General features: G+C 45.5%; 1 protein-coding gene across 3 annotated transcripts in view; it reads right to left on the bottom strand.

Annotated features, from left to right (window-relative positions):
- The window catches only part of KrT95D (phosphofurin acidic cluster sorting protein KrT95D), a 63,823-nt gene extending 38,852 nt beyond the window's left edge, over positions 1-24,971 (bottom strand). Inside the window, exons 1-8 of one of the 3 annotated variants that reach the window (XM_065428252.1) lie at positions 24,254-24,971; positions 16,144-16,231; positions 14,375-14,464; positions 12,273-12,407; positions 7,100-7,262; positions 4,904-4,956; positions 3,094-3,153; positions 1,489-1,692 (exon numbers count right to left, since the gene is read on the bottom strand). In XM_065428252.1, coding sequence (XP_065284324.1) covers positions 1,489-1,692; positions 3,094-3,153; positions 4,904-4,956; positions 7,100-7,262; positions 12,273-12,407; positions 14,375-14,464; positions 16,144-16,231; positions 24,254-24,363 — 903 coding nt within the window. In that variant the 5' untranslated portion in view covers positions 24,364-24,971. Of the gene's footprint in view, positions 1-1,488; positions 1,693-3,093; positions 3,154-4,816; positions 4,957-7,099; positions 7,263-12,272; positions 12,408-14,374; positions 14,465-16,143; positions 16,232-24,253 lie in introns of all 3 variants that reach the window. The other 2 variants (XM_065428247.1, XM_065428241.1) reach the window with 2 other exon arrangements.
- Between the last annotated feature and the right edge of the window lie 282 nt (positions 24,972-25,253).

The raw sequence follows: 25,253 nt of genomic DNA on the forward strand, positions 1-25,253 counted from the left end.
CGCCGATTTCCGACAATGTTTTCCAATAAATATTGTTGGAAGTCAGCGCAGTGTATGTCGTCTCTAGCAGTCCTTGTCCTTCACGCTGTATGTCGCTTTTCTAGTTTTTATAATAGGGATTCGTCAATGCCGGCTACTCACAGCTACTTCGACACAGCTCTCCTCCCCGTCAAATGCTAGGGTGCCTCGATGCCCTTCCTCCCATCATGCACGGTGACGTGCTCACAACTGGACACCCTATCAAACTTAGGCACTTTATGTCATCTGGCAGAGGGTGCAGCAGTTAAATTAGATGTCATTTAGCAGCGGCACAGCAGAGGTTCACAGGGATACACACTCACATTCCACTGCGTTTTAGGCTAGTTACAGTTGTTTTTCTTTATATTAAATCTTTAGTTGCTGACTATTGGTGCATATTCTTGGCATAAAGAGATCATTTAATACCATTCTCATGTTCATACGACATCTGCAAGTCAGCTCTTCAATTTTTTTTTATAAAACAGTGTAGCCTGTTTTGTGGGCACGGGTTCGCCCAATAAAAGTTAGTTTTCTCGTTCACAGTATTGCTACTGTGTTATTCAACGTCACCACCATGTGACAAGAAGTATGAAGGATTGTCCTACAATTTTCATTTTCTTTAACCCTCTAATTCTTCAGGGATGATACAATTAGGACAGGAGTTCCTGCTGTCAAAATCCCGACAAAACCCTCGTGAGCACAGAAAAGAGGAGGCTTGGGCTGCGCCTATGGTGTCCGTTTTCCATGTGGCGTCCCAAAACTCCTTTAAGGTGGGGAAGCCCTCAGGTTGGGGACAAACACTCCTCTCCAAGCACTCAAGTCCTATAATGGCTGATCACCTTGCTGGGAGCCCACTTGTACCTATATTACCATTTTTTTATTAACTACACTGGCATTATGTCAAATTTTTTTATATAGTACTTCTATTTCTTTTTGACGTGATATGCACATGTAGCATGGTTAGAAACCAGAAATTTGTTCCCAAGAATTATGGGAAATCCAATTCAATAAAAGGGATGATGACAGAATGACTACCACCATGTACGTTGTGAGGTCGTCAAGGTCTAATAAAGGTTCAAGTGGAGTCTGCACCATCCTGGAATAAAATTCATCAATTTTCACACGTTTCTGACGGTGCGTCACATTTCATGACTAAAGGGGGTGAAGTAAAGCAAGATAAACAATAGTTAGTTGACGTTCATCATAACTTATACAAGATGGAGGAATGACAGGGATGACCTCATTGCAGCAATGGTGAAATGGTATACCATCCGCCTCGTATGTGGGAGGTACCAGGTTCAAATCCTGGTGCTGCCGGAAAGCCACCGGTTTTTTTCCCTAATGGGTAGAAATGTGCCCCGACAGAAAAGGCAATTGCCAAGTCCCTTGTCTCATCGTTTTTTTTGCCTCTCATCTTTTGACTGCACTATAAAAGTTTTCACGATGGGCTAAGTGAGGCCTCTCACTCACCGGCGCATCGTCGCCGAGCGGCACCAGCGTGGCGGAGGAGAAGAAAGGCCTGAGGCTGGGCTTGGGCGTCGACGAGCACAAGCTGAGGTCGTCCTCGGCGCCGCCGCTGTCGTCTTCCGACAGTTCCAGTTCATCCAGAAGCAGCTCCTGCAGGCCAGGCTTCTCCAGGAGTTCCTGCTCCAGGCCCGGGTCCGTGCCAAATGCCTGAACAGGCAACAGACACGATGGCAAACAGTCCAGGCTGTGGCTCTGCTCAGCTAAATGGCACAGAATGCAATCCAAGCTGCGAACGTTGACCGTCTTCTCTAAGGTCAGTCCCGGCGAAATCATTTTTATTAACATAACCCTCACCGATAAGGAGTATTGTATGAGAAAGGATAGCACGTTGATATCACAAATATATGGAGCATATAAATCAAGGAAAGAAAAGCAAGGAAGGAGACAATGTACAAGAGCTAAAAAGCAATAACAAGAACACTTTTAATGCGATTGGCATTCTTTGAGAGCTTTACCCACTTTGCGGTACTACATATCTGACCTCTTTCACCCAGTGACCCAAACTGTCTACTAGATTGGGATGCTAGGTATGCTGCTGTCTTGCCGAGCAGACAACATGGGAGGCTGGGTATGCGCCCAAATACACAAGTCGCTGCCGTGTGGCCTAGTAGGCAACTTGGGTCACTAGTTATGTACCAACGAGCACGTGCCCTGACAACTTCGGCACTCACTGTGCATGTGATATCTGCACGAGCCCATTCTTGGTCGTCAATATGCCAGAATGGACGGGCCAAGGTGACACAAGGGGTACGTAGTTTTAAATACGACAAAGCGACAGCCCCCACTCTGCAATGCACAACTGAGCATTGAGAGCAGCCTTTTGATAAGTAGACATTGCAACGAAGTTGAAGTATCCTAGTCTCACCCTCCAGTTGTGCTGAAGTTGAGACTAGGATACTATGGAGTTTCAAGCAAGGTGCACAGATTACGTGATATGCTGTGTCGTGGCACCATTGGGCCATATTGAAGTGGACAATTTGGCAGGGGTGTTTATATGCCAACACTTTCAAGCTGAACTGAATAAGAATATTGAAACATACAGGCTTAGAGTGTAAAATCAAATAGCAAATGTACTTTCACTTCAAAAACCAAAGAAGAAATGCACACAGTGAGGAAATTTGACCAAGAATCAGTATTATTTCTTTCAATACACACAATGCTATTCCAAGCCCAATTAAGTAACTTTTACTGTGGCATCATCTTAATTTCTTTGTTGGCGGTGGCGGTGTACGTCAAGAGATGCAAATATGTACTTGGCTGTTAGTGCTCAATACTGTTTAGTGCATAGTTATGCAGTGTTCCCGTGCGGTACATATTAACGAAGCTTCACTGTATACAGCCTGCATCTTTCCTGGGAAATGACGCTGACAGCAGTTTACGGCTCGGTGCACTGTGAAGGTGCGTTAGAAACAGTTATGGGAGGACGACTACTGCTATGAAGTGAGCGTTCTACGGTGCAAGTGTGATAAGTTGTCGTGTAAATACTTGCACCAGCCGACAGCGCACCAATATAGCGATTCGAAGCCCAATGAGAGCAGTGTAGCCCACCTCAGCATCAGGCACCCGGAACTTCTTCAGTAGGGCAATGAACTTCTGCTTGATGTTCCTCTGCAAAACAAAGGGGCTTGCATCAGAAACGCACGAGCACATACGGCTGCATGGAGTGGGCCAAGCCTTCACAAACTTCCTCACCCTGTATCCTGCAATAACAACTCCAGGAACATCTACAATTACACAATTAATTAGGGGATGGCCATTAGAGGCTGTCAAGCGTTGTGACTCAAAAACTATAACAGGTAGCAAAAAACTGATTTCACTTATGGTATCGGCATAACAAATCATACCTGCATGCCAGATTTAATCAATTTATTCCCATAAGCTAAAGAAACATTTTTTATTGCCACGTCCCATCTTAACAAGGAAAGCTGTCAACCTAGACATCTAGAAGGCAGTGTCATGCTTGCACATTGGCTGTTTGCCACCTGGGATCAATTCTTGCACGCAGAGGTAAAGCAAAGGGTTGTTTCAAAAAAGTAATTTTTCTTTTGAAATCAACGTAATGGCAGCACAAATGCCACAGTGACAGAGAGAAGAGAAACTCATAGAAAAAGGGTGGCTATTCTGTGTGTTTGTCTCCTCTGTGTTGCCATCTCATTTGCACTGCCATTACAATGAACATCAACTTAACTACAAGCCTTGTACTTCATTGCTGTTGCATGCTACTGCTATGTCACTTCACTTCTTCACCTTTATCGCTACCAAATTGGCAAACACTCACTCTGTTCCGGGGCCCTGGGCAAATTAAGTCTGCCAAACACCTCCAAACTAACAAGCAGTTGATGTTGCCCAATAACAAATACAGGTGCTGTGACTGGAGAAACGAGTCCTCGTTACTCAGCTGCCAAAAATAGCATGCTTCATTTCATTCACACTTATAATTCAAATTGGGAGGTTTAACGTCTCGAAGCTACAAGATTGGCTATGAAGGATGCCACAGTGGAGAGCCAAACTCAATGTACCATTTTTCAAATTTCTAATCACAACCCCAATGCCAGTACATCAGTGTGGTGTCACATATTCCAAAGTATATTTATTGTTTGGACCACTGTGGCTGAGTAAAACTTCTTCTGTTCAATCTATGGCTCTTTTACGATGCAATGTGGTCCTTCTTTACCGATAAAGATTAACTACGCCAAGCAGATGCTGTTAAAACACGCGAAGTCACAGTGGCAACTTCAGTGCAGGAACTCCAAGGTGGGGTCGCTACTCGTCTCATTTCTGCACAGTTTCCAGCTTACCGAGCCGTGACAAGAACAGAGACATGACAGGGAGGGCAGGCCTAGGCTCCAAGTACATGACAAGGTGCTGAAGTCAGCACCTAGTCCTGTCTTCTCTTTCCTGTCCTTTTTGTCACGCTGATTTTCCGTCGCGAGACCAAGCCAACAAGCTCAAGTTTAGACTATTTACTAAGCCTCTTCTCTCGGCAAAGATGGCTTCTTCTTAGAAGGTTAGTTTACTAACCCAGCTCAAATTATTTTCCTACTTAACAACCCTTTAATGCGCACCTAAAGCACAGTAGACAAGAATGCCGCTGCCACAGCCAGAAATCGTACCCATGACCTCACGTCCAGTAGCGCAATGTTATAGTCACTGAGCCAGCACAGCAGGTGCATTCGCATTTGTAGTAATTACAGATGTGCATGGTAAAAAAAAGTGACAGCGGAAGCAAATAATCGAGCCAGCAACAAGCAGTGCCAAAGTCCCTCTCCACCTTGCGCATCTGGGATGACCGCCGGCGACAACGCAGCAAGGCCTCCTCATTGTGCGGCTCGTCGCCCGCTGCCTCGCTGTCACTTGCCTCCTCATTGGACGACGACGACGACTCCTCGTCCGTGGCTGACCGCTCTGCGTCTGCGCAATCAAACGCATCCACTTGTAAGCGGCCTCTGCTGATCCCTTGGTCACTGCCACAATAACACCACGCTACGATGATGCAACGATCATCACTGTCGTCAGCCTATTCACGTCTACTGCGGGGTAGCCTCCAAGCTACAGTCCGCACCCGTTACAAACCATATACTTTCAGATGTAACAGACCATTCTTCTCACTTAGTCTGTTCTGCGTATGCCATTCCTGCAACAAATCCCACATTTAATCCCAGTTGCAATCAGCTGCCAACTACAAGCTTTGGGCTAATTGGGTCTAGATTGGGGGTTCCCGAACTGGCTTCCACAGAACCCAGGGCTTTCGCAAACGGAATTTTGCGGCTCCGCGAGTAGCCAGTAGGAACCCAACCATATCCGCCTTTCGGCGTATTTTTGCATCAGAGTTTGGATTTAATAAAACCACCGCACACCTCCACACTTCAGTAGTACGGTCGACTCTCGTTACATCGGACCCTGATAATCCGACAAAAAACGTCTGTCGTATGCGAAGTCCGTAATATCCGAAACGCCTGAATTGTGAAACTTTCGTCACAATGTATCACAACTTTATTGCATAGAGTGAGTGATGAACTTCCAAAGTAAAGAACAAACAAAGAAAAGTTACAGTTTCGCTCGAAAGGCGAAGCATGGATTTGCGATAGCAAATTAAACAAGATAAGCGCGCTAGCAGATGGGCGAATTGATCTTCGCTCTCACTTCAACATGAACTAAATGTCGAAAGCACAGCACATATGATGCTACCAGCACTGGGCACACTTTGTCCACATTGAAGAAGAGGTCTGCGTGGGTGCGCACTTTGTTCACATTGCAAATCGCTTTTAATATAACGGCGCCCGTGTTTCCACGCCGCCTTCCTTTGTCACGCACACAATATTGAGCTGCGATCGTTGGCTTACCCTTGCAAGCGAGTTGGCAGCCCGTGTTGACACGGCAAAAGTACGTTCTATACGCCTGACTTTGAAAAAAATTGCTGCTAATTTCATCCGCTGCAGCCGATAGTTTGATGTAGCGCGGTCCGTTAAAAGCAAACTTTGGTGCATTAATGAATAGGTAGAACAAACTGAGGCCGAAATATAGTCCATTATATGTGAAAGTCTGTTGTATGCGGGTCCATTGTGACGAGCGTAGACTGTACATGTGAGAAAGACCACCACGACAGTGAGACGCAAGACTCATCGCTGTGCTTTTCATGGGCGCACAGTACCCACGCTGAATGCATTTTATTAGTGCTTGCAAAGTAGTCTGTAACAGGCGAATAAGACTAGATTGGCATGTTCTGCAAGCCTGCAAGTTTAGCGGTGCATTGACTTGTTGCCAATAGATGACGATCGGGCGTTTGAATGACATACTGTGATGGACACGGAGAATGTATTGACGAGTGCTGATGTCGAAACAGAGCAGCGTCCCATATACAGGCTCGTTTGATTATGCACTGCGTCTGCTTCGTTCGCGACAAAAACCCCAAACAAGCACTCTGGCTTACACAACGTGCATGGTGATGCCATGCAACCAGGAGGTGCAGACTTTTACAGTTATTGTTGCGATCGGAACCTCGATGACCATTCCATCCACAGCGCGAATGATTTGGGACATTTGTGCGCAACAGCAAAATAAATAAGCAAACTTTTGTGCGTCCCACAATTCGCTTGTGTCAGGACTCTCTTTATGGCGTGTTGTAACTACAGCTGCAGCCGAATTGTCGCTGTGTACGGCATTACCTTATGCAGTGCATGCCAGCAATAGTCTATTCATCCAACGCTACTGCTAAAGCAGAAATGCACTGTACCAGCCAGCAAAGGTCAATATGCTTAAGGGCGAGTGAAGTGCAAAACTGCAACGCGTGGCAGAAGGATAGATACATCTACAATTACAAAAACGATGCAGTTCGATCTTGTCGTAAATTATCACTGCACGAATGACATAGAGAGACTCTACATGAGAAGACACAGAGTAGGCACCCTCCAATCTCTTCTCTCAACAGCAGCCACCACGCTGGTCAAAGCATGTGAGCGTGTTACCTACGTGAGCATGTGCTCACGTAGTTAGCTTTCATAGTAAACAGTTACAGTCGGCTACAGCATGCCATTGCGAGCTCTTTCCTTCTCACCGTGCTGCCCAGTGGCCTTGAGCTCTTGCTCCACCGGCTGGCTGCTCAGGGAGTCCAGCTGGACTCGGCCCACAGCGGCTGGAGCAGCGCCGCCCCCTCCACCACCGCCCGTGTCCTCCGAGGCGAGCAGCTCCAGCTCCCGATCCAACGGGCGCTGCAGCACCTGCACCCAGATTCATCGGAAATACTGCCTCGCATTCAACATGTCGCCACGTTGCAAACATATGACAGGATTGACCCTGCAGCTGTGAAAATACTCTAGCAGCTCCCACTATGTAACACACTTCGTTTGCGAATGGTAAAGTGTAGCTGAAGATTTGTTACGATGCATGTCTACGTGCAGTCTGGTCAACTTTGCTGGACATTCCTACGCTAAAACTATGTGGACACCATTCTGTGAGTACCCATTAATTAGAATTACTGTACCGTAAAAACCCACGTACAGTACGAGGTTTTTTTCCTGTTATTAGCGTCCCAAATTTCCGCCTCGTACTATATGCAGATCCGGACAAAAATTTCAAAGTTCGGCTCGAAGTTTTGGTTTCGTTATTGCTGCCTGGCTACGGCTTGCCTTCGCTATTGCAGCATGGCCACGGCATTGTTTCTTTCTTTGTTGAGTGCAGACCTTGGCAGTTCACGTGTTAACCGCACTTCGCGAAGTGCATCGTTTTTAGTGAAGGAGCACGATGTCAGGGGCACGGAAGCAGTACTCGGCAGCTTTCAAGCGAAATGTGATTTGAGCGGCAGAGGAAATCGGCAACAGTGTGGCCGAGAGGCAGTTTGGCGTCACCGAGGGAAGCATCCACGGATGGCGACTGCAAAATGAAGTACTTTTTGAGTGCAGCGGAACGCGAAGAAGCTTTCGCAGCCCGAAGAATGGGACATTCCCGGAAATTGAACTCAAACTGACGGAATTCATCCGAGAACAGCAAGCCGTGCATCTTGCTGTGAGCGCGGAGCTCATGCAGGCAAAAGCTAGAGAGCTTGCGAGAGAAAAAGGCCTAACGAGCTCCACCTTCAAAGCAAGCAAGCAAGCATTGGATTTATCGGTATACAGTGGAAGCCCGTTCATACGTTCTTCACCGGACCGCGAAAAAAAAAAAAAACGTAACAGCCGGGAAAACGCAACAGTGAGGAAAGGTCCGAAAATTAATGAAAACAGTGCAACTTTGCCTTGAAACAATTTATTTCAACATCAAGTGAGCTTAGGTCTTAAAAAAAATTGAGAATGGTCGATTGCCGTTTTTTCCGCTCGCTGGAAAACACCACGCGTTTCTCGACGGCCTGGAAAGCCACATTGCTCTCAGCGTCGCTTTAAGGTGCGACGTACATGCGAAGGAGGTCCAGAGCCGCGACGGCTTCTCCAAAGCTCGGTCCGCCAACTCCCCGGAATCATGCGGCTCGTGCTCCTCGTCGTCACCACAGTCTGAGGCTTCACTCGCGACCGACTCTGCAACGATCTCGGCGATACTCCTACACTCGGACGTCACGACAGCAGCATCCATGGTGACGCAGTCGTCATACGTGACTCCCGTGGCACCCAGCACGTTCAAAGCTTCACTCAGCTCTTGATCATGAGAGGCTGCTTCCATCTCTTCAGCTTCCGTGGCAGTTTCCTCTCCGCCGTCCACGCGAAAGCCACACAGCGCATAGCAGTGCTGTGCAGTTGACGCGCTCACTACAGTCCACGCTGAAGCGACGTAGTGCATAGCGTCCAGTATTGAAATGATCGTAGGCTGCTGTCCGCGATCAATACACGCCTGACAGCGCTTTACGGACTTCCTGTACGAGTGCTTTAAGTTCTTTATGACGCCGGCATCCAACGGCTGCAAGTGGCTTGTAGTGTTTGGAGGGAAAAAAACAAGCTTAACGTTCCGAAGAAACGACGGGTCTTTCGGGTGGGCAGCACAATTGTCCAGAAAAAGGACAACACTCCTGCACTGGGAGCCCATCTTATTGTCGAAGTAACGAAGAAATAACGAACGAACGAAGTAACGAACAAAGAACCCGTCATCCATGCACGACTGTTGCTTCTATAGTGACATGGCAGCAGGCGAATGTTCTTTAAGCACCGTGGGTTTCGGTATTTTCCGATTACCCATGGCTTCAGCTTGTCCGAGCCATCCATGTTGCAGCAAAGGAGCACTGTCAATCTTTCTTTGCTGCATTTGCCTCCATGGCATGCCTCGCCCTTCAGGCTTAACGACTTGGATGGCTGCACCCGAAAGAAAAGACCCGTTTCGTCGGCATTGTATATGTCACGAGGCTCATACCCCTCAATTATGGCAGATAGTGTGGCCTTCCAATCGTCGACTGTTTCCAAGTTTACACTTGCTGCTTCCCCGGATACCGTCTTATACGCGATGCCGTGCCTCTTCCGGAAACGGTCGATCCAGCCATTTGACGCCGCAAAGTCACTGATGCCCAGTCGGTCGGCTATTTCCATCGCCTTCTCGCGCAAAATGCTGCCGTCGAATTCAACACCGGCAGCGCGAGCTTGTTTAAACCAAGTAAGAAGCGACTCGTCGAGGTTTCCATACTTGGCGCCACGAGCCTGCTTAGCTTTTGGGCCGAAGAGCGCGGCATTCCCTCGTATCTCGGCACGCTTCGAACTGATGCTGTTAAGCGTCGAGGGTGGCAGACCAAGATCCTTGGCGATGTCGACTCTTTTCCGCGCTGGTTGCCTGTCGACTGTGTTGAGAACATCCAGCTTTTCCTCGAGGGAAAGCGCCTTGCGCTTGCCATCAAAGGATGACAAATCGCTCGCGGTGTTAGTGAGGCTCGACGAGGCGTAGGCAGCGTAGGTGTTGACGGGAGGACACGGACGACTCGGATGGGTTGAACCGCACAAACAAGAAAGACTGGATTAGCAAGGACTGACGAAGCGTAGGCAGCGTAGCTGTTGACGGAAGGACACGGACGACTCGGATTGGCTGAACCACATAAACAAGAAAGACGATTGCTGCGGGCCCGCGGGTTTTACTCGCTTCGGCCGACGAGGCAGAGGCCATCTAGTGGCAATCTCTCCAACTCGCGTGCGGCTTTTTATGGCCTCTGAGATTAACCACGCGCTGGAATCTCGGAGGCCATAGTTTTGTAGCCAATTACGTAGCCAAGCCTGGCCAAGACCCGTCAAAATGGCGGTTGGCGCACGTTACCCGGCCGGGTTCGGGGTGCCAGGTTGCGACGTAACATGCGGGAACGTTTTCACAGCTACAACGTAACAGCGGGGTACCCAATACATTGGATCCTATGGGAGCTATGCCGGGACCGGACGAAAACGATGTAACAGCCGGGAAAACGCAGCAGCGAGGAACGTAACAGCGGGGTTCTACTGTATGTGCCGTGCAGGATTTTCATTGCGCCGGAGAACTTCAATTTCGCAAAAGCTGCCGGAATCGTTTGAAGAGTTACTGGTGGCTTTCCAGCGCCACGTTATTTCGTTGCGCAAGTTGAAGAACTTTCAGCTAGGGCAAATCGGCAATGCTGACCAAACATCAGTTTATCTGGACATGCCATCGCCCCTCACCGTGCACGAAAAGGTCTCGAAACAAGTTTGTGTCCGGTCCACTGGGAACGAGAAGACGCGTGTTACCGTCATGTTGTCATGCACGGCAGACGGCCGCAAGTTCCGCCCTTGAAGTGGTACCTACGACAGCTACTGCAACGCAAAAGCATACTCGCTCGAAACGTCATACAGCACCTAAAGATGTGCTGTAGACGTATCGAGGGTGTATATATAGCGACGAGAACGGGAAATAAATCTGTTGTTGAAAGTTAGCACTGTGTGTGTGTCAGATGTGCCTTTCCCTGTATGACGTTTCGAGGGTGTATATATAGCAACGAGAACGGGAAATAAATCTGTTGTTGAAAGTTAGCGCTGTGTGTGTGTCAATGTGCCTTTCCATTGTCCTTGTTCAGCTTGCACTACAACAAAATAAGATATGCCATACCAACGAGCCCCTATAGCTGTCCCCTCGTTATAATGCAGTGAACGGGATGGCAAAAAAATTCAATATAAACAGTAATTTGATAAAAGCAATTACTTCATAGAATCTAGGAAATTTGAGCTGAAACAGCACAACAACTCCGCAGAAGTCTAATATGGGTGTCACATGGCTCAATCACAATCGAAAATCAATCAAACACCAGCACAGTGGAAGAATTGCGTTTTGCTTTACCCCTGGTGCCATTCTGTACACTCAGTTTCGTTTCCGAAGCGGTTTGTTGACTATTTAAGTGCTGTGCCACCATTGCGAATAGATCTGTGTTGATTCGGCAAGAAAACACAGCTTTAGTCACCGACACCCAATGAAGAATGCCGGTTAGACCTGCCTGCCCAAACAACGAAAATTCACCGCTGGCAGAATGTGATAAGTCGCAAGCTGTCAAGGAAAGCTTGCCACTAATATATTCATACAGTTGGCTTATCACAATCTGTCCATAAGTTAGGTGTACAGGTTTTAAGCCGTTGAAGTGCTGTTTGGGTTTATGGGCACCAGGCAGCAACCACCACGAGAATGAGTATGAGTTTGTCTGTATACCAGCATGTAGACACTGAGCAGAAAGCTCCACCAATTCACACATTTATGCACTCAGTTCAGACAGTGCTCCTAACTTCATGCATGAATACGTGAATCTACGTACGTGACCACAGGTACCTGATACATTCAGTGTGCCTTCCAGTGGCTAATCAGTTAGCTATTTGTACATGCTAGTGTGATTTCCATAGACACCTTTTGTCACCGTTCCTTGCTTGAAGTCTTACAAAATTTGCTTGTGGGACTAGAGCAAAAGACCCTATTCATCAAGTGAGGTCCTAATTTTAGAAGGATTGTGCAGCCTCTTGGCCACGATTTTTTCTGCAAGCCATCACTTGGAAGAAAGGAACGTTGCGAAGTTTTCGAAAAAGCGATCAATCTTCATGCTTGATTTAGTGTTTGCGTTGGCCATTGCTCAATTTGACCATATGTATAATTGTGCCAGGAAGTGGAATTGCATTCAGAAAGCATCAAAGTATATCCTCATTGGCAGGTCTTCTGGTGCCTGCAACTAAAGTTGTCATCCGGCATGATGACAATGCAATTGCTGCAGCCATAGCCAATCACAGTCAGCGCTTACAGAAGAGTGGATTTGTGATTGCAGGCGTTGTTTCCATCCCCGTTCTCCTCACCTCGGCCATGTTGATGGCACCCGTGGCGATGGTCTTGTAGCCAAGCATGGCACGGTTCTTGTACCGCTTGCGGCGTTGCAGAGTCACCAGCAACTGGTTGGCACCGCTACCGCCCCCTTTTAGCAGGTGCGGGTACTGCGTTGAAAGGAGTACAGGCATTGCCTTATTAAGAACTGCTGGTTTTGAAGGGATTCTGAGGCAGAATGGCAGGCATTTTCAAGCAGCCAAGAATAGATTCCTTGGCAGCGTCCCTCTCTGCGCTGGTAAGGAACAGATAAAATGATTTTACTTGATTAGATAACACGAGGAGACAGGGGAATGGCAGTAAAAAGCAGAACGCAAACACAGGTATAGCTGCAGAGGAACTGAGAGTTGAGCAAGTTGATATAGCTGATAATCTAGCTGAGATTAAGAGTGAGGCAAGTCGGGTGGGTCATATTTTATTTATTTTATTTAACACTGTCGACTGCTGTGGGGCAAGCATTGGTGAAGACACAATAAACAAAAATTAATATAGAAAGCACACATTACATAAAGTTTCAGTGAAACACAAATTGCATGCACAATAACTCGGAACAGTAATGCTAAATTACATGGCAAGGAAATCACTACAATGATCTATTTTAGTTTAGTGACAAAAAAATTCCACATTTAATGTGTCGAAGAGGAGTCCCGGGAGTGAAAACAGTGCATACGTTGGCACAGCTAAACTATAACCACAATGGAATGTTTTCTACAAACCACCTGCATTCATATCTCAGCTTTGGCTTCTTGAAAGGCAGAAGTGCTGCTCAAAAAAATTTAATTATGGGGTATTACATGCCAAAACGAATATCTGATTATTAGGCACGTGACAGTGAGAATTTTTACCACTCGAGGTTCTTAATGTGCACTTAAATCTAGGTACACAGGTGTTCTTGCATTTCGCTCCCATCGAAATGTGGCTACACACAAGCTTAACTCGCTCCATTCAGCAAGCGCACAGACAAACTTGGAGGGCACACTAGCCACTTATGCAGCCCTCAGTCTAGCCTGCATGCATAATCTAAGGCCCAATCGCTGATGAGCGACAAACTTTGCGACACGGTTCCCCGTCCACTACCGCACCTGCCTTCACTGCTAGGCCTAACCAGCTTTGCTTCGTCATGTGTCCGCCACCATAGTTACGGTTTAGTACTGCGCCGACGTAAAACTACTCACAGCAGCCTGACGGCTCCCGCGAAGCTGTGTGGCTGTTGCAAATAATATGTTTGCACAATCGAGCAGGTGCAGAAATCATTAGACAATAGTAATTGAATTTGACTTTGCCTTCTCTCGTCCAGGAGCTATGAGATGCAACTTGCTCACGAAAGCCAAAGCTGTCGATTATACATTAAAGGTTTGCCATATTTGTGCATGTATACCACACACAAAAACTTTTAAAATTGTAACACTAAAATTTGGTGCAGGTTATATGCGAATTTAGGACTTCAGGTCTGGCTTCACGGCAGCACACTTCGTACTGTGGTTTCATGGCAACGCAGCCAGCACTGCCATGAAAATACCTTTAAGGCAAAGTTATCCACCGTCAGCGTCGCTGAAGATGTGGGGAACAAAAGGTGGGACTGAAAATACGATGCAGACTATTTGTGGATTTGCAAATGGATGTTTTTACAAAAATGTGTGCAGTTATTTCTGCAGGTTACACACATGGATTCTTGTTATTTCTTTTATTTTAAAGGTGTAGTAATTGAAGGTGCTGCTTATATGCAAAAATAAAAGATATATTTGTTCCTTTCGAATACTTTCAAAACTTGGAATACTGAAATTTGAGTAGAGGCGATTATCAAATGGCATAATATTTAATTGACTATTTGAAAGATTGAATATTTACACATGTCTAAACATTTGTAATATTGTAGAGAGAGCCAGAATTTGTAAACATTATTAGAAATTCAGAGAGTTGGCATGTATAAATAAAGACCATCAGAGTTGAGAGTTAAAAAGACTACTATCAACTGTGACATGGCTCCAATATGCAAAGGCCAACCACACGCCACCATTCTTAACTGCACCCTCCAGTGCAGAGTTTACGACGCGGTGGAGCAAGCAGTGCAGCCCACCTGAAGAGAGAAGGAGAGGTCAAGCTCCGTGTCCAGCAGTCCGCTACTCGGCACCTGGATGTCATTGGAGCGCAGCGTCCGCTTGGAGCTCTGCATAGTTTGAGGGGCAGTGTGGGAAAATTGACTGCCCAATGCAATTTCAAATATAAACGCACAACTTCAGACGTGGACATAGACTGCTGACCAAACAACCAAAAGTGCTGAACTTCAAGTGAGAACCTTCTTTTACGTACGACAAATATATGCATGTTGCAGAATGAAAATAAACTACAAAGAAAGAAGCATGAAGAGTAGTACAGATCAAATTTCGATAAAAACACTAACTTGCTGCAACCTATATTGCATGCCTACACTCCCCCCTCCCCCCCCCCCAACGTGACCTTCTGCTGTAAATTTTGGGAGAGTATGGGTATGCAGCATAGGCGATATAGCAAGTGAGGTTTTTTTTCGGTATCTCATTTTTGCTACTATTTTTGGATGTTCCTTTGTGGTCTGTTTTCCTTTTGCAACATGCCTGTATGTCTGTCTTTGGATTAACATGGTGCATCACATGGAAAATGTACAGAGTCATTGTAAAACGAATGATATGACATAGGTATGGTATTGTATAACCTACATATGAGCATCACTCTCCCATCACCTTTACTGGTTGCAGAGTAACAGCTGCGAGCAACACTGAAAAGGTTATTACGATCGTGCAAGAACCAGTGAGCTTGTGTCCTCAGACTGAAAACTGCACTCACCAGCCCCAGTCGCTGTAACTGACCAGTGTAACTGACACTGTAACTGACAGCAGCCGCAGCCCAGCGTACTAAGTGTGCTACGCCATGTCAAACACATTTGGCAGGCTACACCTTATGTGCATTGATCAAGTGGCCATGCTTCTGCTTAGTGTTTTGAAGGAAGTGTCCAGGGTTAATTGTTGGTATCTAGTACCGAAAAGCTGCCCAGTTGACTATGAAGGACACTTTGGGATTGAGCATGGAATGAATTTTGACAAGGGCTTTTTAATGAGCACTTACACTTAAATAAAACTTGGTGCTGGGCTAGTTGGCGATGCATTCTTTAAAACTGATGGTAGCGCTAAAAAGGAACGGACACACGATGAAAAGATGACACGACGACGAAGCGTTTCTTCGTCGTCGTGTCGTCTTTTCATCGTGTGTCCGTTCCTTTTTAGCGCTACGACGACGAAGCGTTTCTTCGTCGTCGTGTCGTCTTTTCATCGTGTGTCCGTTCCTTTTTAGCGCTACCATCAGTTTTAAAGAACTTACACTTAAGCGCACGGGCATTTTTACATCCCACCCAAATTTAAGCTTGAATGTGACTAACGGCATTCGGTCCCACAGCTTAGCAGCATCCCACACACAAGCAACAGGCAAACATTTTAACCCAACGCTCCCCTCTGAAAGCGTCATTCTCCCTCACTGTTGGACAATAGTTGCAATACACGTACGTACACAAAGGTGCACTAAACCATCATGAAAAAAAAAGGAATGTGTTGCAAGTTACATAAATGATGTTGGACTAGAGTGTTAACACGAAGTAAAGGCACCATTAAGGATGCTAAAATCTCTCTCAATTTAGCACCTTTCTCGTTAAGTCAGCAGCACCGCTGGACTGAGGTAACGGGAGATTACTGGGAGACGCATTTCTCCTCTAACGAGCCTAAGTAAGCCGATGGTGATCATGGCAACAGTGAGGCAACACAACACTGCCTACTTGCGCAATCTTTTCATGTGCACATGGGGCACGCTGACTTGGCCTACCTGCATCCGTACAGCGATGCTGATTGCAGAAACCTCGCCACCAAGAGGCCGAAGCAACAGCAGGCGGGTCAGCGTGAATGAGCATTGCCTGCATTGGAAAACGATAATGGCTTCAATACACGTTGAAATACACGTGGGTTTGTAATAAGTAAACAGAGCCAACAGAGAGTGAAGCCACGGAAAATGTAGAGCAAGAGTACTGTGTTTTCACAATTGAAACATGAAAACATTAATGAAATGAGAGATGAAAGTGAACGGAAGACAACTTGGTAGCTGGTGGGAGCCAAACCTAGTAAATCTGCTTGATGAATGCAATGCTCCATCAATTCAACTATGGCGGCTGTCCCTCTATTCAGCACCATCATTTGTTCACACAGACTAAATTTAACCCTGGGATCATTTGCCTGTGCCACTGACAGGTGGAAGATGTAGAACAAGCTGTCGACAGGCGTGACATAGTAAATGAGCTTAGCCGGTAACTAGCGAATAAAATTCTCGTATGCCACCACAAAGCATCAAAGCTGGTACAGTCAAGACCTTGGCTATGCAATGACTTGCATCGCTAAATTAAATTCTAGAGTCTATTTTATTTACTGCAACACCCTCAGGACCCATAGGGCATTACAGAGGACAGTTGTTACGTAGGCTTTCTATTAAAAAATAAAGAAATAAAAACTGTACAGAAGAATGAAAAAAATGTATTGTAAATACAATGAAATTTTACAAAAAGAGTGTAAAAGACAGTACAGATAACCATAAAAAAAAACAATATTGTGCAGATAACTACAAAAAAATATCAATAATAGCTGCATTGAATGAAGCGGTGGTGGCAACGGAGTGGGGAAGGCAGTTCTAGTCCGTACAAGTTTAAGGTATGATGACAATATGTGGTGTTTGATGGCACAAGGGCCAAAGAGCGCCAAAGTTTTGGGTATAAAGGAGTCTCGGAAACATATTAGTATTATAAATAGGAATAGCAAATTTATGTTGGTAATCAATGCGTAGTGACAGGTAAGATGGCTGTAAAGTAAGCTGACGTTTTCAGAGATGGGTTATGTAAGAATACTTTCTTCAACAGGCAGAGACGTGAGCCTGTCCTTTGTAAATGTAAGTACGGGAGTCCAAAGTTGGAGTTAGACCTGTTAGACAGAGAAATTGTCTAGGTCTGACTGCAGGATAGACTAATCAGTCGTTACTTACAGCATGATAAATGATGAAATCATCAATTAATTGTTTTATAGGAGAATAGCTTTAATCTCTTGAAAATGCACAATGGATTATCAGGTATGCCATACTGGAGATGTCTGGATTAAATTCGACCACTCAAGGTTCTGCAGCTTAAACCTAAATCTAAATACACGAGCATTTTTGCATTCCCCTCCCATCAAAATGCAGATGCCATGGCCAGAAATTGGACCTGTGGCCTCGTGCTTAGCAGCGAAGTGGAATAACTGAAAAGCCACTGCCTCAAGATTTCTCACATTGACTCATATAGATTTGTAATGTGCTTGCCTGTGGAACGCATCAGGTGGGAAAATTCAGGGCCGCTTTCAGCGAGCACACTTCACTAAGCACAATTTTAGCGGCTTAAAGTTACAATCGAAAACCGTGATTAAGTATTGATGGCTGTGGTAATTGCTTACACAAGAACCACTCGATTAGTATTAGCATTTAGAAAAAGCTGATAATGTTACTTTTTGATCGTGAAAAACATACCTGCCAACCTGAGAACATTACAATTAGTAAAAGGCTCATAAACATTGCAAAGCGGGGGGGGGGCACGGGGAATAAGCACACATTTTTTTGAAGAGATTATCCTGAGAATGTGCCTTGTCTGGAATACATGTGCACTTCGTTAACAGTGATTTTAGACATTTAGACACAGCACACCAAGCGAAGCAGACTCATAACAGCGCAGAGTGGCAAGAAACACAATGATTTTAAATCATGGCGACGTTTTCATTGAATTTGCTGTTCCCCAGTTTGCCTGCTTCGGCAATTTATCTGTGTAAACTTGCTTGAAGCAAACGCTCATCTGGTATCCTTTCCACATCAGAAGACTTCCGACGGAAGGTACGGACACTCGAGAGAAATGTTGCCATGAACAAAATTTGTTTCTCTTAGTACTTGACGCAATTATGGTGAAATTGTAACAACTGGTTAAAGTTCGTAAACTCTACAGAAAACTTTGAACAGTTCGCCAGTATTTGAAATACAGCTTCTGAATCGTATTCTGACAAATCACCTTGACAACAATAGCACTTCTCCTCGTAAACCTTATAATTCACTGTGATACTCATAAGAAATAGGACAACAGCAGGGCAGACACGATACCAGCAGCTACTGAAAGAGCAGTGGAAGTGCAAGACAGTTCTTGTTGAATGAAAGAAATACAGTTTTAATTATACCTATGCAAAAATATCCCTTTTTATTTTCTGAAGCCCTTGTTTACTCTTAGCAGTGCTATTGTTTAGACTATGTTTAGAGTTCACAGAACGTGTTTCGCTGTCAAGCTCACTGCAGTTTCGTTAAGCTGCCTCATGTGACAGCTTCCAAATGACTAACACCAAGTGACACTTGGTCAAAATGACACATTGCACAAAAGGTGTAGACTCATTTGCTACACTGGCTCCAGGGTCTCATGTCACACCTTGTTTTGATATTGGCCGCGCAAAATTGCCACAACTACACGCACAAAGAAAGGAACGATATGGCTGGGACTTCAATTGGATATCAGCAGGGCTTCACTGTATTCTCATATGTATTCTTTCTTTCCTTGTTTGTGTGCTGTTTCCAATTTGTGCTGTCAATATGAATAGAAGCTGTGGAAATCTGATAGCCTACCTTCCAACCTCGACAGCCTTACACGATATATGATTACCGATGATAGTAATAATCTCTGTAACGAAATTCTCCTTTTACGGGCGCATGCACAACAAAGTTCATTGTATGATTTCAATACATAAAGTAAAAAAAAATATCTCCTGCAACCTCACTGTCTCGTGTCGAAAGAACCACCCTGGAAAAGTTTACGATATGAAATGCTAAGCCAACCCCTTCCAGAGCATTTTTCCCAATGTTGTTATTGGTATATGTTTCCACAAAATATTAGTAACACTCGGTTAATGTTTGGTTCATGAATATCAGAATAGTCTTTGAGCAGAGTTAGCAGAATAAATTGGCCAAACTAAATATTTTTCATAACTCCTTACAACTCCTTACTCCTCTCCTTACTCCTTTACAAGACAGACTAGTCTACATTTCAATGATGTATTCTGACTTCTTTTTCTTCTTGCACTTCTTTTTGTTTTGCGAATATATCAATGCCAATTACCTCCCGCTGGCTTCCGTAGCCTACTCCCCACTGTCTTGTTTTTTGCTTGTGTATGTACACTTACAACTCAAAGATCAAATCTGCATAATTCATATGATGCATTTATACTCATATGTATATTGGTCATGTTTGTGTCCTTCCTGTTATGATAACTATTAAGCTTGATGCCACATTATAAATTTTAAAAATATTATATCTGCCTTCTTTTCTTTCGTACACATTTTAATTTTGTTTCCTTGCGTACTGCAGTAATGTGGCTTCATGGAAGCAAAGAGCCTAAAATGCTTCGCAAGACATTTCACTCACTTTTTTATCTACACGATACTCATCAATGCAATCAATTTCCTGAAATATTTATGGCATTAATGTCAAATCAAGAACATTCCGATTCTGAACAAAACACTACCTTTTGGTAGAAACTGATGAGAAAGAAAAAGCTGTAGTTACCATTATTTAAGCACGGTTCGACTTAATGGAAAACGCACTGGGCCCATCCCAAAGACAGTTGTCCCCTTCGTGTGCCAGGTTCACATTTATGGACACGAGTTGTTTTTGCCAGTTCAGTCGAGTGGTGGCCAAGAAAAAGCAGCAGACAATGAGCTTCAGGTGAATTGAACCCCCTGCATGCTGAAGGTTTCTTCCTTTCACTTTCAAGGTGCTGCATACTGTTGCAGATGAGCACTTTGCTGGAGGTACTACAATGCTTCACAAGATGTGCGACGTGATGCGTACTGGCATCAAAATAGAAAAAAATAATTTTTCTCTGTTCGTAACGCATGCTGTCAATACTGAAATTGTGCATGAGCCCTGTGCTTGAATTTCTTCGATGGAAGAATGGGGCCATTACTGGATGCACAATAAATAGATCATTACTTACTTTCCAATTACAATGACTCGTCAGAAAATGCACCACCCTACTGACTTGTCCTTCTTGCAGAGCAGTGTCGTGCGCTATGGACTGAAGTTGTGTAAATTTGACATATTTATAGATATATTTTTAACAGTTTACAGTCATTTTAGCATATGCTACAGAGGATGAAGGTGAAAGAAAGCCTGCGCGCTTACGAGACATTCGTTACGTTACTTGACATTTTCATTCGACTGGGTTGTTACTGCCTATTACCTGTTTTCTCCCACAAAAGATAGTGGGTTAGAGTGCCTTATTTAACAGGGCCTTAATTAACTTTGTCCTACTTAACATCAGAGGTCGCATGTTCACCTCTCACCAAAGGCTGTGGGTTCAAGTGCCTTAATTAAACATATCTTAATGAAATGTGCCTTAATTGAATTAGCCTTAATTAACACTACAGGTCGTGCTGAGGCTTCTTAGCTCAGCTTCATGCTTTCTCGAAGATAGTGATGGCCTAATTCACTTTAACACCAAAGGTCGTGGGTTCAACTCTCATGAAAGGTTGTGGGTACAAGTGCCTTAATTAACTATATCTTAATTAAATGCGCCTTGATTAACAGCCCAGCTCGTGCCGACGCTTCTTTGCCTCAGCTTCACGCTTTCTTAAAGATATTGATGGCCTAATTCGCTTTAATATACACCAAAGGTCGACGGTTCAATTCCCACTAAAGATCATGGGTCTTTGCCTTAACAACACAGGTTGTGGGTTCAACTCCCACCAAAGGTCGAGGATTCGACTCCCTATGAATTTTAGGGCCATAACATCGGACATCAAATTTTTAGGCCCATGAGGCATCGAAGCCATCAACCCATTAACCAACAATTATCTAACAGAAAGGACCAGTCTGTTAACCTGTAAGAGACCGGTAACGCCGGTCTGTTAGTGTAATTGAGATACTAGTAAAAAACGGTGTACATTACGTCTATTCAAACAGTGCTCCACAGATATCAGGTAATCTTTTAAGTTGGAGGGTTGAGGTCAAAAGAATATGGGGGCTTGTCTCTGTTATGTGGTGCGTTCAGACATTTTTTTTGTTATTTTTTTTTTGCTGCTGCTGTTGCTATTTCACTTGTTTCCTTTCCTAAGACTGCCACAAATTTACGTTTTGTGCTTCTACACGATCTCCTTATTGACCCCATGACGCAATGGATTTCTCTATGCGCAACATTTACTTCGAGAATTAATGTACACCAGTGACGGAAATGTTACGATTTCCTTTATTGCATAGAAAACACGGTCCATTTAATGCCTTGCGATTTTATCGAAATTAATATATATATATATATATATATATATATACAGTTTTCCTGCACATGCAACTGCTTTGATAGTGCTCAAGTTTCACAATGAGAATGCCTTTAATCAGTCCCCATAGTGCGATACACCGCTTGGCGTCAAGGCTTGCCTGGTTAATGCAGAATAAATTAAAAACCACACAACACCATCTAACAAGTGAGTGGCAGCTGAGACATGGACTAGTTTTGCACCAATCAGCAACTAACAAAGTACGAACAGTGTTAATAGTGGCAGAACAGCCACCTTAAGTTAGGCTGCTTCGTTTCGATTAAATGAAAGTGTTTTGTGGTCTCGATGAAACCGAGAAGATAAAAACAAAATGTTCAGATCAACTGTGGAGCTGCATGGTGCCATTCTGCTGCTGCAAAATTATCCATGTTGCTTTTTTTTTATTTAGTTGCAGGCAAGAAAGAGGTGAAACCAGTCTACAACTCTGTAGCATCTCACGTTTCTGGTGCAGATTAATAGTGGTCGAATAATACAGGAGTCACACGGTGCTCTTTAAATTGCAATCAAGCCCGATCGGAATCAAATTTCTTGATTGCAATTGGCGCCTTTGCGCGAGCTGCAGAATGGAGCAAATCACAGTTGAGAAATTTGATCCAGATTGAGCATGATCACGATCGAAAGAAAGTGGGAAGCGGGCCCTGTCCCTGAAGCCAACATGTTGACAAGGCAACTTGGCACCCTGCCCCCCTGGCAAAATGTTCCCTTCTCAAAGCGTTGGCTCCGGCGTCAATTTTTGTTCGACCAGTGTTGGGGAGCTATTCTGCAAGTGTCCAGCTAGGCCGTGACTTTGTAGCGATGGCTTTTCCGATGCTAATGCCTTTCAACACTTTTCGCGTTCGTGAGTGGTCAAGAGACACACCGCCCGGAGGGGCGGAGCGTCTGTTGACCACTCACAAACACGGCCACTCACGAACTTGAACAGCACCGAAAGGAAATAGCATCGGGAAAAGGCACTGCTACAAAATAGCGGCCCTACTGGTCATGTTCAATTTGTTTGCTTCTGAAATGCTGATTGGCTGGGGGGCACCTGCCTTCTGACACCGACCCCAGTCCAGCCAATCAGAACTCCAGCAGCAGACGAAATGGACACTTGCAGAATAACCCCCCAGGTCACTTCGTTTTCTTCGTCTCCTGGTGAACTACTCTGTCTTCTTTCCATTTCCTCAATGGCGAAGTGCACTTTGCACCATTGTTTCCATTTCTTTTTGTTGGAAATCTATGCAACGATAATGCCAAATGCTGCACTGAACAATGCAGGCCACAAAATGTGACCTTGTTGAGAAATTTGAGCGCTAGCAAAGTAGCAGCAAAGTGCACTATGTTTCTTCAAGTCAACACTATCAAGATGCAAGTTAGTACGCATAAATGGATCACAAGGGTCCACTGAATGACACAACATGCAACGCTATGTGCACCTAGCTTTGACGGATAACCTATCAGCCAGCCTCCAAAGAATCTAGCTAGAATGAAAAGAAAGTACAGAAAGTGTCCGAGGATTTGGAGCTACACCAGTGGAGTGTAATCAGCCAGATTCACCACAAAAATGCTATGGTGCAATGCGTGGTCGCCACTTGTTCTCAGGAGCGTGATCTCCAGCACACATTGTTAAATATTTCAAAATGCCTGTAATGCAAACGTTACGCTATACTAGACAGAAACCAAAGTAACACAATGGTACGACCTACTTCTCTGCGCCTACAAAGTAGTCAATCCAGAATAGAAGCAACAATTTCTCAGTCTAGATGATTAGTGATGTTTCGTAATCGACATGCATTTAACTCCGAATCACCCGAGTGGTGCCTATAAGCCTTTTATGGTTACTGATTCGCAGTAGTAACAACCGAAGGCAACGCAGAGGATACGCTTTCCCACATGATCGCTAACACCCGGCAGCAAACTAAGTGGTGTGACGAAGGACGTCGGAGTCCGGACGTTCGCAGCGACGGACGCACGACGCTCCCTTATTAACGTCAATTTGCTACTGTACGTCAGCCGATAAACAAACAGCTGCACGGGAAATGGGTGCTTGTGGTGCACCACAGTGCTGGAAGTTGCAAAGACGTATGCAACCGGCACACAGTGCTTGCGCAGTGCTGCGTGTGTTACCTCTTACGATACATTTTTTCAAGTACTGCGCGACGGCTGCCGATCGCGATAACCCCCCTTCTCCTCTACGATAACCACGCAACAAACGGATATGGCACATTTCGGCAGCGACCTTAGCCACCACAAGCGTTGCCAGTGGTCGTGAAACCGGCAAATATCCTCGGAAAGACGTCGCGCGCGTCGATTCTAGAGCAGCGGCAGGCACTAGTTTCGCGAGATCACTGGGGGCGGAGCATAAACTACACAAACACGCCCGCGTCCGAGCACACACCACTTTCGCACGGATTGGAAAGGCCTCGGGCCTGATCGACGGGCTTTCGGGCCTGATCGACGGAACCGGCGATTTCTGAATGAACACACGCACGGGAGGGTGCCGTCGCGGAACGAGAACAACGTAAAACCCGCGCCTGGAATTCCGTCCCCACGCTCGGGTTGTCGAGAAGCAACGACATGCCTGGGTATGCAGTTGGGCGTCGTCTTGTCCACCTCCCAGGCGGCGAACAGCTTCATGGGCACGGGCCGAGCGCTCGGCGGGCGCGCCGTCGGTTTGCCGCTGTCCCCCATGCTGCGCGGCGAAAGGAGGCTCGTCGGCCCAGCCCAGCGTGTGCGAGTGTAAGCCTAAGGAAGTGCCTGGGCGATCTCAGCGGTCTCCGGCCGGCTCGCCGCCACCACGGGTTGTTGTTCCTGGTGCCACTGCGGCTGCTGCCATGAGCGTCACCGTCGCGAGCTCACGCACGTTCACAACGCCCGAGGACGCCACGATAAACAACGCCGACCCCACCGATGACACACACTCATGATCACACGACCCAAGCAGCGGCGGTGACCGTGACACAAACGCGCACATACGGAACCGAGAGGGGGGCGTTGCGCGGCGTACAGCCGTGGAGAGGTGAGTGCACTTGGGCAGGCCTGAAGCCTTTCTAGAGAAATGATATAACTTTATGGTAGATGCAAATTGCTGCTGGCTTTTGCCCACTGATCTTTACTATACCTGATGGTTGTTTCGGCAAGCATTTATCAATGTAATTAGCATTCCTAGAATATTTCACGCACTTTCCAGGAGCTATCTATATATCGGCGTCTTTGGGCACTTTCCCGCGAACTTGGGTCGGTAGTGGGCAGAGCATATGGGCGGTGTGCTGAGGCAACCGGGTTTCAAACCATCCGTCGGAACTTGAGTCACTGAGGATATGTGCCGCCCTTTAATTAAATGGACTGACAACCAATACGCACGGTACCCCTCCTTTTTTTTTTAGTGCAATGAAAAACTTATCGCTCAGAGTGTCTAATCATGATGTGCTAACGCGGAAAACGCCGTGGAAAAATTATTATCAGAATTTTTCGATGTGCAGTAAGGATGTAGTCGTTCACTGGAAGCATGCTGAAAATGGTGATAAATTAGCATACACTCTTAGGCAAAGTTACACCCTTTGGCTTGCCCCTTCTGCCAC

Source organism: Dermacentor albipictus, chromosome 10, assembly GCF_038994185.2.
Source record: "Dermacentor albipictus isolate Rhodes 1998 colony chromosome 10, USDA_Dalb.pri_finalv2, whole genome shotgun sequence".
NCBI classification, from domain to species: domain Eukaryota; kingdom Metazoa; phylum Arthropoda; class Arachnida; order Ixodida; family Ixodidae; genus Dermacentor; species Dermacentor albipictus.